We start from the raw sequence: 13,266 nt of genomic DNA on the forward strand, positions 1-13,266 counted from the left end.
ACTATAGGTTTCTTCCTAGGTCATTTTTCCTAGCCACTGTGCTTCTACACCTGCATTGCTTGCTGTTTGGGGTGTAGGCTGGGTTTCTGTACAGCACTTTGGCTTTAAAATACATTTGATTGATTGTGAGGACTTTGTGTAGACCTACACTTAAGTTGAATATGGGGTCACGTTCAGGAGGGCACAATCTTCTTGTTTGCGGCCACAGTTATCAGAGCGTGGCAGCACAGTCCCTTAAGTCAGCTGGTGACCCTGCCTGCCAGTCATATGGATGTTTCAGGACAATGTCTCCCAAAAAATTGGACAGGATCCATGATGGGTCAGCTGATTCCTCATTTTGGGAGGATGGTGTTATTTGCCAGTAATAAATGTTATTCCTAACCTGAAGCTGGTCAAACCTCCCTTATCCAAATCTAATGGTCATTTGTGGCTTTACACCGGGGTCCTATTATTATTACAGCTGATTCCTCATATTGAACCAGTGGTTGATCGTGAGAAACACTGGTTTTCTTCCTAGCAGACCACACCTTAGTTTGTCAGACTGAAGCAGGAGATTATACAATCATATACATGCATACACACACCATTAGTTCATCTCTAAAGGAGTCCGTCTTCAACAAATGGTCACTGAATGAGGACACAACCAGAATGACACACACGCTGAGCTATAAATCACAGACACTACCAATTAATAGACTTGAGGATGGCAAAGTAGACAGCATGAAATGACATTGTCAGTTTCTAAAGGTTTTAGAATACTAATTGGAAGTTTGACTAGGTAGCAAGCTAAAATATTGCCAAAATTCGACTGTTACACAACTTGACAGTAACAGCAAACTCGAAACGCCCAAATGGTCACATTGTCGCATAGGTGTTTGTAAGATGTGAACTGCAATGTGGCTACATCATCACAATAACAATTATTTACCTGATTCAGATCTTGATCGGTCAAGAGATGCAACTCCCGAGGTTTGAAGCAGTTCTGACATTTACTTTTATTAAAAATGTTCGCCTGGAATTTTCTGCAAGGGTTCTCTTTCGCTGTAGACATTGTATATCGCCTCCGTTCACCGTAAATGTAAATTAGTTCAAAATTGACGACTGGATAATCCGTTCTGCGTTTCTTTCATCCAATTTGGAACAAGGGCCCAGCAATTCAACGCATGATGATCCAAATAACTATATAGGCTAACGTTAGTGGTCTTGAGTTTTACACACACAAAACAAATTCAAGGTTTCTATTGTTTAGTTGTACCCAATTTATATGATCCAATATATGACTGCTAGTCATCAAGATAGCGAGACACCATTCTTGTGCGTTATTCAGTCCATGGCCTGCCCTTAATTCACAAAGCCGAACGAGTAACGTTAGCTAAGCGATTAACAAACTCACTAGCTTGGTTTTTTGTAATCATTGACGTTATTGTGCAAATTGCAAAAACAGCAACTGCACATTATAACATGCACCCATTTGACGGAAAATCTCAAACGTGGAGGTAGCTGGCTATCAAGAGCTGGCTAGCTACGATCGTAGCTAGCAGTTGCTCTTTGCAAAGTCTACCACCACTGCTTCTTCGCTGGCTATAGCAGTAAATTAGCTAGCGAGCTGGAAATCCTCTCGCCTAGCTGTTTAGCTTGGGTTAAAACGGTCCAGAATATAAATGTTCAGTGAAATTCTCTCCCCGTTGACACATAGTAAACGGACAAAGCGCCTCTTGCAGAATCATTGAAGCATCAACGACTTTTTCGGTTTTGTTTTGATAATCAGCTCCGGTAGCTGCCCCCCTGGTTTATATTCTTCCTATTTTCAGGCGAAATCTTTCCCAGTGGAGAGGTCGCGAGCTCACAGATTTGTTGGGCATTGTGAACCTAGTGACATCACGGTCACGTGACCATACGGCATCATTTCAAAATAAAAGTCCCCCTGTAATTGTTTTACTTTTATTTTCTGATTTTAAAATCACAAATATTAAAGTTTGAAGTGACTTAAATATAAACGTATTGAAAAAAACGAACAATGTATTATTGAAATCAATTAATAAAGATCGATTTACTGTCTAATATATTTTTTTTAACTATAAATTATAATGATGCAAATATACCAACACTGTTGCTGGAAGTATTAATGGTTTTAAACTACTGTCAACTCTTAACAGAACAGGATTTAAACATGTTTTGAAGAAAATATTTTCACATTTTCCCTGTTCAAGGGTCACTTTTTTTCAGGGCAACAGCATACTCCTCCCATCTGACATTGACTCCTGAGGTGTTGAACTTCGCCACCCCTCCTAGTCTGGGTCCTCTCTAGGTTTCTTAGGTTCTTACCTGCTGGGGAGTTTTCTTAGCCACTGTGCTTCTGCATTGCTTGCTTCTTTTTCTTTTTTTTGGCTGAGTATCTGTAAAGCACTGTAAACAGCTTTATAAAATATATTTGATTGATATCCACATTTAAACTAAATATGATATAGCACTATACAGCTATTTGCTACCATATTGTTAATTATATACAAGTTGTCTCCAATAAAGTGGGGTGATTTGGAATCCTCAGACTACAAATAGAATCTGGTGTCAAACTAGGAAGATCTGCATCATTCTATAGTTTTTGGAGGAAAACCTACTGTTACCAAAACCGTCTTTTCATTACAGCATTATACAGCTATGTGTTACTGTACTGTTGGAACTACACATTATCTCCAATAAAGAGGGGGTGATTTGGAATCCTCAGACACTCTACTAATAGGATCCAGTGTCATACCATCAAGGTTTGCGTCAGTATGGTATTTTTTTAGCAGAAAGCTACTTCCACCACTGACAAAAATAGTGATTTTCAATGAAAGCCTCTGACATCACTATACAGCTATTTGTTCCTGTACTGTTGGAACTATACACGTTCTCAAAGACTGTGCTAATAGGATCTGGTGTCATCCCAGGAAGTTTTGTGTCATTCAATAGTTTTTTTTTTGCGGAAAACCTACTGTCAACTGTTACCAAAACCCTCTTATTATAGCACTATACAGATATGTTCTACTGTCTCCAATAAAGAAGGTGATTTGGAATCCTCAAACACCATACTAATAGGATCTGGTGTCATGCCATGAAGATTTGTGTAATTCAATCTTTTTGGATAAAATTCTACTGTCAACTGCTACAATTATATATTTTTTCATTATAGCAATATAAAGGCTTTTGCCAATGTACTGCTAATTCTATAGAAGTTGTCTCAACTATAGGGGGGGGGGGGGGGGGGGGGGGTTGGAATCCTTAGACACTCTGCTAACAGGATCCAGTGTCATACCATTCATATTTACGTCAATAGTGTTTTTTTCGGCAGAAAGCTACAGCCACCACTGACTTTTAATTATTTGTTTTACGACAGCCTATTGTTCCAATAGCCTTCTGTCAGTCAATTCAAATCCAATTATATTTGTCACAGGTGTAGACCTTACTGTGAAATGCTTACTTACAAGCTCTTAACCAAAAATGCAGTTAAAATAAATAAACAATAACACCTACATTTTTTTTAAAATAACAAGAAATAAAAGTAACAAATAAAGAGCAGGATTAAAATAACAATAGCAAGGCTATATACAGGGGGTACCTGTACAGAATCCATGTGCAGGGGCACTGGTTAGTCCAGGTAATATGTACATGTAGTTATTAAAGTGACTGATTAGATAATAACAGAGAGTAGCAGCAGAGTAAAAGAGGAGGGGAGGGAGGGCAATGCAAATAGTCTGGGTAGCCTTTTGATTAGGTGTTCAGGAGTCTTATGGCTTGGGGGTAGAAGCTGTTTAGATGCCTCTTGGTCCTAGTCTTCGCACTCCGGTACTGCTTTCCATGCGGTAGCAGAGGGAACAGTCTATGACTAGGGTGGCTGGAGTCTTTGACCATTTTTAGGGCCTTCCTCTGACACCGCCTGGTACAAAGGACCTGGATGGCAGGAAGCTTGGCCCCAGTGATGTACTGGGTCGTACGCACTACCCTCTGTAGTGCCTTGCGGTCGGAGGCCGAGCAATTGCCATACCAGGCAGTGATGCAACCGATCAGGATGCTCTCGAGGGTGCAGCTGTAGAACCTTTGAATAATAACCTGTAATATTATAAAATTACATAATACCCTGTATTATAGCAGATCGCTGGTTAATACAGACAATACCCTTCCTTTATTTCAACCCACATTTCTGACCACAAATCAGGTACATGTGCTGTCTGTCCAGTTGATGTAAACTTTCCACACAAATATTAATTTGAAAAAACTAAAGACCTTCACAGTGTAGGTCTGTTGTTTTCAACAGTGTAATAATAATTTATATTTTTTTACGTTTATATAACAATAACAGTTTATAGCACTGCAACATAACTGTTTATAACAATGTACAGCACATCCACCAACGCAGGGATGCGTTTCAAGAGCGTAAACTATTTTGTTTTTGAATCCTCAGACCCCTGACTGGGAACAACATGGGGAACACTGCCATCTAGTGGAACGGAAATTCAAATATTATTCCAGATATTATTTAATGAAGAATATTGAACTTTATATCATTAATTCCTTTTCAACACATTAATATTTAACATTGTTTAATACACATTTCGATGTCCCCTTATTAACATGTACCGATTGCATATTTAATTTAATTTACCCACCTTGGCAAAGTTCCTATTTACAAATAACCACCAGAACTCAACAATAAGCCTCAATACTTACCAAAATAGCATCAAAAGGAGAGGTTAGGATCAGATAAAAAAAGAACGCATATTGAAACAGGCTAAATATACTACGATTTGTGATGTTGTGCTCAAGTAGAGGGAATACTTTTATTTTGAAACTTTTTGCGCGATTTAGGTGTTGACGTCACTTAACGAGTCCTAACAATAGCGATTTAAAAAATGGTTCAAATTCAAGTGAACAGCATTGTTCACACTACAACGCCAATTACAACAAGAGTGGAGAACAATAACTAGAGCTATCATTTGGGTCACTTTCAGAGCGATTTTTCTTCCCGGTCCCTCCAACCATAAAACATTGACAATCAATCAAAAGCTCGTTCTATTGAAGCATTATTGATTCTAGGTGCTGCTAGGAGAAGCGAGAAGGCAGAGCGCACTGGTAAGCATGCCTGAATAACTGCGCATGTGTGAGCATGTTGGTGGCCACATCGGCTTCCTATTTCGCAACAAAGCATCCTTCACTCATGCTGCCAAACATACCATCGTAAAACGGACTATCCTACCGATCCTTGACATCCAAGATGTCATTTACAAAATAGCCTCCAACACTCTACTCAGCAAATTGGCTGCAGTCTATCACAGTGTCATCCGTTTTATCACCAAAGCCCCATATACTACCCACCACTGACACCTGTACCTTCTCGTTGGCTGGCCCTCGCTTCATATTCCTGCCAAACCCACAGGCTCCAGGTCATCTACAAGTCTCTGCTAGGTAAAGCTCCGCCTTATCTCAGCTCACTGGTCAACATAGCAGCACCCACCAGTAGCACGTGCTCCAGCAAGTATATTTTACTGGTCACACGCTTTTCTATTGTGTTTGACTCTATGTTTGTTTATTCCATGTGTAACTCTGTGTTGCTTTTGTCGCACTGCTTTTCTTTATCTTGGCCAGGTCACATTTGTAAATGAGAACTTGTTCTCAACTGGTCTACCTGGTTAAATAAACGTGATATATATTTTAAATTAATTATAGGACACTTGGGAGAATGATGATCCACGACAAACAGCTATGTTTTTGATGGTAGGCCTATCTGTTAACGCCAGTACATCCTGAGAAAATATTCACTATGACAGGCCTGCTAATGTGCCTCTCTGGACCTTGTAAACGGTCGAGAAAATGCCCTTTGCTGATCCAAACGTTTTTTGGGGGAATTAAACATGTGTTCAAAACCAGGGCCTTTTAAGATGAGGGAGGACAATTTTTACAACATATTGGATGACTGGCATTCATATTCCATTCACCCAGTTCAATGTAAAAGTGATGGGTTTAGGCTACTACATGATACTTGAATTTACCCTATACCCATCATGAGGTTGCTACAACCTAGCTTATGAATGAAAGTTTACAATGTAGGTGCACACAAGTCGAGAAATTTGAGATGACAGAGAGACACATGCAATACCGCCTTGCACACTCTGCCTGCATCTAGAGAGTAATCACTAGTCCAACATTTGCAAACAAGAGTTTAGTTTGGACAAATTCAGGTATGTTTATCCCTGTTTTGTCCGTTTGCTTCTGTTTAAGCAATGTTTTTCAACAGAATCGGCGGAATGAATACACCCCTGATCACGTGCAAACACAGTTCACTTTTATAGCAGCCACGCTGTATTCCTTCTCACATCTATGCGCTCTCCTCCTCTCACCTTTTCCCTTCGCTTGTGGACTTTAATGTACAACACATCAGCAATATGTGACCAGGCGAAAAAAACTTTCCAAGCCAAACCATATCATAACCGCTACACACAACTTATATCATTGTCACCATATTAGCTAAAGTAACATCATAATCAACATAGCTACAGTAATAAAACTAACACGTTAGAAAACCTGATACAATCATGCAGTAACATTAGTGTGCAGCTTTTCATGGTTCGGGCTAGGCCCCTTAGTTCCAGTGAAGAGACATTTTAACGCTACAGCATACAATGATATTCTAGACAATTCTATGCTTTCAACTTTGGGGCAACATTTTGGGAAGGCCCTTTCCTGTTTCAGCATGACAATGACCCTGTGCAGAAAGCGAGGTCCATAAAGAAATGGTTGGTTGAGATTGGTGTGGAAGAACTTGCCGGCCCTGCACAGAGCCCTGACCTCATCCCCATCAAACATCTTTGGGATGAATTGGAACACTGACTGTGAGCCAGGGCTAATGGCCCAACATCAGTGCCCGACATCAGTAATGCTCTTGTGGCTGAATGGAAGAAATTCCCCACTGCAATGTTCCAACATCTAGTTGAAAGCCTTCCCAGAAGAGTGGAGGCTGTTATAGCAGCAAAGGCGGGACCAACTCCATATTAATGGCCATGATTTTGGAATGAGATGTTCAATGAGCAAGTGTCCACATACTTTTGGTCATTTAGTGTATGATTACATTGTGCATGTATACAGTAAACTGGGAATTGAGCTCACAACCTCTTGATTCACTGTACTTCAATCTTACTGTTACGCCACCATGTCCGTGTCACGTATGAGTTAATCGGACTATTCTCATCATTGATTTTATTTATTTGTTTCAGCAATTTAAGGGCTTTCTGTACAGCTGTCTAATGATATTCCTGAATCACTATGATCAATAAGATATTTTCTTAAGTGTACTTTCAACAGAGATGAGATTAACTTCAAAGTGCACTCACCCTATTTCTTACACCGATCAAATTGTTTCAGATCCACACAAGTGCCGAGGGAGGAGGGTTTATGCTTCTGGACAGGGCCTAACTATACTGGCCCAATAAACACATGCCTTAGAGATAGCCCTTATTGGTTCAGTGGTTAGGGTGTTCATCATTGGTGCTAGTGGCCTGGGTTTGAGACCCGCTAGGGGTGTCACCCTACTCTTACATTCTAAGCTATAAATAGGTTGTCATTGCCGTTTTGATTGCATTTATCCAACATTTTGATTGTTTATCTGGACATTTCATTAGAACACTTGGAAATATTGTTTATTATCACAATATGTATAGATTTCTTCTCTTTTACGCATTTCTGTAACTTTGGCAAAGAGCTTTGTGCCTTTGTGCACAACCTCCAGATGCTTTTTCAGAGTTTGTATTTGACTACAATTCTTTCTCCTCGATTAACTCAAAATAATGGGACCATTTCCACAAGGAAAAGGTTCAAATCGGGGGTAACACAACTGCCATAGGCTTTAGGATAGCCTATTGGGAAAAGGGTTAGCCTAAAGCATGAAAACCATTAGCATGAGACAAGGCTTTATTTTTATATATCAAGGCGGTAGAGATATGCTTCTGAAAGTACTATACGGTTTATTTGAAAAAGAAATGAATAATATTTAAATATTTAAAAATAGTAACTCATTATATTACTCCATAAGTAATATATTAATAAGTAAATCAAATCAATGATGACAGAATGGTCAAATGAACTGTTAACAGACATGGTGGCGTAGCAGGAAAATCTGAATGTCGTGAACTGGGGTTCAGAGTTCAAATCCCAGGTGAGGACATGTTAATAATTACTGTATAAATTAACATGCACAATGTAATCATTTACAGTGCATTCGGAAAGCATTCAGACCTCTTGACTTTTTCCACATTTTGCTACATTACAACTTTATTCTAAAATGGATTTTTAAAAAAACGTTTCCTCATCAATCTACACACAATCGGGGGTGAAGGACCTTGGTCGGGGAGGTGACCCTCCGACTGAGTTCCAGAGTTCCTCTGTGGAGATGGGAGAACCTTCCAGAAGGAAAACCATCTCTGCAGCACTTCACCAATCAGGCCTTTATGGTAGAGTCGCCAGATGGAAGTCACTCCTCAGTAAAAATGCACATGACAGCCCACTTGGAGTTTGCCTGAAAATAGCTGTACAGTGACACTCTCAGTCCAACCTGACAGAGCTTGAGAGGATCTACAGAGAAGAATGGAAGAAACTCCCCAAATACAGGTGTGCCAAGCTTGTAGCGCCATACCCAAGAAGACTCGAGGCTGTAATCGCTGCCAAAGGAGCTTCAACAAAGTACTAAGTAAAGGGCCTGAATACTTATGTAAATGTAATATTTCCATCTATTTTATATTTTTATTGCTAACATTTAAAAAAAACTGTTTACTTTGGAATTATGAGGTATTGTGTGTAGATTGATGAGGGGGGGGACTATTTACTCCATTTTAGAATCTTTTTTGGAGAACGTTTCTTTGGGACCATCAGGTGATGTCCTGACAACAAATGTTCTTGCAACGTTCCCATGAAATGTGTCTAACATTTTAAAATGTTATATTCTGAAAACATGGCTCATTATTTTGTTGTGTTAACTCTGTTAGACAGAGATAATACACTTACAAATATTTAACCATTTTAAGATACAAACCTTAATTGTAAGCGGGATTAACTTGTAACCTTTATGTAATCTATTCCTAACCTGCTGAATGACTACATATTGCTACTGGTTGGTCAAATTCCTCTTCTGTTTTTTATATTAATCTCTAGCTTTGCCACAGCCAGTTCACTAGGGTCCTATTTTAAGTATATTGGGGGACACACACCAATTGTCCCCATTCGTTTTGGCAACATGGTGGCATGTCTAAGATCCTATGGGCACCACATAGGAGTATTAATGGTTGATTCCGCCACATGCTATTATAAGCAACCCGCTCCCACACCTAAGCAGTGGGTCCGGCAGAAACACAGAGGGGGAGTTGTGTGAATGGACGGCGGGATAGAGGCATAGAGAGGGCGAGAGAAGGGATACTTCTCGGTTATCTAACTGAACCTGGAGAACAACAGAAGATTAGCTCCTTACGCACGCTGTAAGTGATCCGAGAATAACCCAGATTAAGTGTGTGTGTATTTGTTTGTGTGTGCTGTAGCCGTCTATTTGTTAACCAGGTGATAACCCAGACAGATCCCTAGGTCTTGTCAACCTACCAATGCCTTTTCTGTGCTGTTGTGTGCCTGTGGTGCCTGCATACAGAGCACAAATATCCCTTTTGCCTATGAGAATTGGTGTTACGATAAGTTATATTTCTTACTGTATAAGGCGGGTAAGGTCATAGCCTACAGTAGGCTATGTTTGTGTCCACATTTGCTGGCGTATCCAGTGACTATCCTGGAGGTGACACAGTGCAAGGCATTTAGTGGTGACAGGCAGGTTGGTCTGGCCCAGACTATATTTAGCTGTCTTCCTCAGACACTCTTTATATGGCCACACTTGTCAGCAGTGCTACCAGACTCACCCTGCGAAACCCTGAATGCTCACATGCACAGGGGATAGATGGATATACATGGATCAGAGGGGGGAAATGTTCTGTGTATTGTCTTTTGTCTACAGCTACTTGACATGATTATGGCTACTGGTGTGGCTATACTTTAGTCATATTGTCAGTGTGAGGAGTAAAGTAGAAGTGTTTGCTCTCTAGGGGGTTAAGTGGTGTCTTCGCCATGTGCTCGCACCGATCCAATCCTTGTAGATCTATACCAAGAGCCTAGGCTTGGAAGTGGGCACAGCTGTCCTCGGGAAGGGTTCAGCGTCAAACCCATAAGACTGCCTCTACGTGCTGAAACGTGACCCTCACATTTCTCTGTCATCCTCATTCACATCTTTACGTTTTTATAGGAAGAGGTGTTTAATGTTGTCCCGTGGTAGACAGCTGATCTGGGCAACAGCAGCATTCTTCCATAGTCCCAGGTTCATTCCTCAAATGTATAAATCTTGTTACACTGCGTTTACTCCAGTTGAAATATTTTGTTATTTGATAACATTACGTTGAGATATGATTTCTGTTTGTCAATGATACAGACACAGGATTGGAACTTAAAATACCGTACATCACAAACCACAGACTGAAATACACAATTTACTGATGGCCTCCTCTCTCTCTCCTGCAGAAGATGGCGCTCCCCACTGTGATGGTGCTGCCCATGCTGATCGTGGTGGCTGCTGGGATCTACTACATCTACAACGAGATCATCCAGTACATGTCCAAGTCCATGGTCAAGAACAAAGTGGTGGTCATCACTGATGCTGTGTCCGGAGTGGGAAGTGGTGAGGATTTTATATTCTTATTTGTAATTCAATCTCAATTCAAATGGGGATTCAAACATAGCCTGCGAAGAATGTCTAATGTTCTGACCGTATAGCCAACAATGTAATGTTGTTCAATTCTGAAACAGAGGACTGGGTAAATGCCACCGTTGACTAAATCCATCCCTCTCTCTATCTTTCTCACCCGCTCCTCTCTCCCTCTCCAGAGTGTGCTCATCACTTCCATAAGGGTGGTGCCAGGCTGATTCTGTGTGGGGCCAGCTGGGACAAGATGGAGTCTCTGTACGACACATTGACCAGCGGGGCTGACCCCAGAGTGGTGAGTAACACTAATAGGCGCCCTTGAGCAAAAGGAAAGTTCCAGTTAGTTATTATCATAGTTTTGTGCTCGCCAGTTGTCTCGGCAGTCACCGCTCCTGGTTCCTCTTCTGGTGGCAGACAATGGCAGGATATCCCCTCTGACAGTGCACTGTCCTCTGGGTATCTCTCCTGCACAGGGCAGAGAAGTGGTGTGTTCATGGAAAAAATAACAGATGTCACCAACATGAACACTAGAAAAGGGCGATATGATGATGAGCAAAGACATACGCTATTTGGAGTGTTAGTGAAAAATGTAAATGCGTAAGAGGAATTTGAAGTTTGAGTTAGAGGTTAAATCATCCTTTCTTTCAAGCACAACCACATACTTTAGTGCTGGCTGTCTTCAGACCCTCACACCCATGTTGCTATTGTATTGCTTACTGTAAAAGTCTGCGTAACAGTATAAAATCCCTGTCCTTCCTTCTCTCATTCATATGTCCTTTTCTTTTGCATCCCTCTCTCCTCTGCTCAGACGTTCCCTCCCAAGCTGGTGCTGCTGGACTTCAGTGACATGGACAGTATGCCTGAGGTGGTGAATGAGGTGGTGGAGTGCTACGGCTGTGTGGACATCCTGGTGTGTAACAGCAGCATGAAGCTGAAGGCCCCCGTACATACTGTCTCACTGGAGCTGGACAGGAACATCATGGACATCAACTACTTTGGACCCAGCACCTTGGCCAAAGGTATGAAGGACTTTTCACAGGAGGAAAAAACATGTTGTGTTGCAAGTGATTGATTCAGTTATTGATTGATTGATGTTGCAGGTGTCCTTCCAGCTATGATGTCTAGGAGGTCTGGTCACATTCTATTGGTCAACAGCATCCAGGGCAGACTGGCTATCCCCTTCAGAACCTCCTGTATGGATGCATTACATATTCCCCTGTTGCATTTCAAACACCTCGTATGAGATAAAAAACGTGTTGCACTTTCAAAGAAGGATTTGTAGTTCTCATAGTCTGATGCACAGGATTCCTGAACAGTACAGTTCAAGATAATGATTAGGCACAGTATCTCTTCTGCAACGTATGGAATGAGCCTCAGCAATGGGTGAGTCGCGTCCTGTTTATGTGTGTGTGTGTGTGCATGTGTTATTTCAGACTCGGCCTCAAAGCATGCGGTGCAAGCGTTCTTTGACTCCCTGCGAGCGGAGGTGGAGGAGTATGGGATAATAGTAAGCACTATCAGCCACACCTTCATCAACGCAGCTTTACCCTCCACCCCTCCGGCTAAACCTCAGGGCCTGTCTACATGTGAGTACATACAGCTCTCTCTGTCTAGTGTCTGCAAACATATACATGTACACCTAATGACTTCCAAGCAGAATGAGGGCGGGCAGTATATGAGTACAGACTTACACATATACACATTCATAGACTTGAGTCTATAATGATTTTCAGACTAAATCATTAGGCAATATAGCATATATTGAGTGAGTAACAAAAAATGCATATTCATTATTATGAGACCCGCTGAGGTCTTCAGTTGAGGTCTTCAGTTGTTGTCGTTATGTTTTAATATTTTGAACACGTTCCTTTTTGATCAAACCCTGTTATGTTACGCTAACTCGTGTCTTGCTCCTTCTCTCCTCAGTTGGCGTGCGCCCGGCCGATCTGGCCAATGAGATAATGCGAACGGTGAGCAGGAAGAAGAAAGAGGTTTTGCTGGCCCACCCCATCCCCTGGGTCGCTCTCTACCTCCGCTCCTTCTTTCCCTCTTTCTTCTTTGCCGTGGTTGCTGCTGGAGTGAAGGACTCTGCCATGGCAGAACAGATGCAGTAGAAGGAAGGGAAGAGAGAATAAGAAAATTAAAGAAGGACAATAGAATGTATAGTGTATTATGGCATAATGCAATGAAATCTAACCCATCGGGGCAATTTAGAAGCCTTTGCCACATGGACATGGCCTCTGATGTTATTGCAGTTTGCATTGGGTCCTGTAGATGGCAGCAGATCACTGTTGTATTCTTATGTCATGTCTGTGCAGAAAAGATGCCAAAGTTGCACCACCCACTACTATCAAAATTAACTTTTGCTCTAACTTTAAACATTGCTTCTATTGGATATTTCAATGTTTAGCCTAACCATAATTAGAATATATGACCTCATATGTTGTTTTGTGGGTGATCGTTAATGTTGTCTTTTCATTTGACCAATACACTTGTCCATGTGAATTACA

General features: G+C 41.1%; 2 protein-coding genes across 5 annotated transcripts in view; one reads left to right on the forward strand and one right to left on the reverse strand.

Annotated features, from left to right (window-relative positions):
• mprip (myosin phosphatase Rho interacting protein) overlaps positions 1–1,857 on the reverse strand; it is a 70,859-nt gene extending 69,002 nt beyond the window's left edge. For 3 of the 4 annotated variants that reach the window (XM_021575554.2, XM_021575555.2, XM_021575556.2), the window contains exon 1: positions 929–1,857. In XM_021575554.2, coding sequence (XP_021431229.2) covers positions 929–1,051 — 123 coding nt within the window. In that variant the 5' untranslated portion in view covers positions 1,052–1,857. The remainder of the gene's footprint in view (positions 1–928) is intronic. The other variant, XM_021575559.2, reaches the window with a different exon arrangement.
• Positions 1,858–9,313: 7,456 nt separating this feature from the next.
• On the forward strand, positions 9,314–13,266 carry dhrs7cb (dehydrogenase/reductase (SDR family) member 7Cb). The gene is made up of 7 exons (XM_021575560.2): positions 9,314–9,497; positions 10,576–10,732; positions 10,939–11,051; positions 11,565–11,775; positions 11,857–11,949; positions 12,190–12,342; positions 12,683–13,266. The coding sequence occupies exons 2-7, from the start codon at positions 10,579–10,581 to the stop codon at positions 12,868–12,870; spliced, it is 912 nt and encodes a 303-aa protein (XP_021431235.1). The 5' UTR covers positions 9,314–9,497; positions 10,576–10,578; the 3' UTR covers positions 12,871–13,266.

The sequence above is a fragment of the Oncorhynchus mykiss genome, chromosome 20 (genome assembly GCF_013265735.2).
Source record: "Oncorhynchus mykiss isolate Arlee chromosome 20, USDA_OmykA_1.1, whole genome shotgun sequence".
Classification (NCBI taxonomy): domain Eukaryota; kingdom Metazoa; phylum Chordata; class Actinopteri; order Salmoniformes; family Salmonidae; genus Oncorhynchus; species Oncorhynchus mykiss.

What these genes read in the sequence shown, in the direction of transcription:
- dhrs7cb (XM_021575560.2), top strand. Translation starts at nt 10,579, where the DNA reads ATGGCGCTCCCCACTGTGATGGTGCTGCCCATGCTGATCGTGGTGGCT. An exon ending in ACCCAGCACCTTGGCCAAAG is followed by an intron (nt 11,776 to 11,856) that starts GTATGAAGGACT and finishes TTGATGTTGCAG; the next exon opens with GTGTCCTTCCAGCTATGATG. An exon ending in ACCTCAGGGCCTGTCTACAT is followed by an intron (nt 12,343 to 12,682) that starts GTGAGTACATAC and finishes TTCTCTCCTCAG; the next exon opens with TTGGCGTGCGCCCGGCCGAT.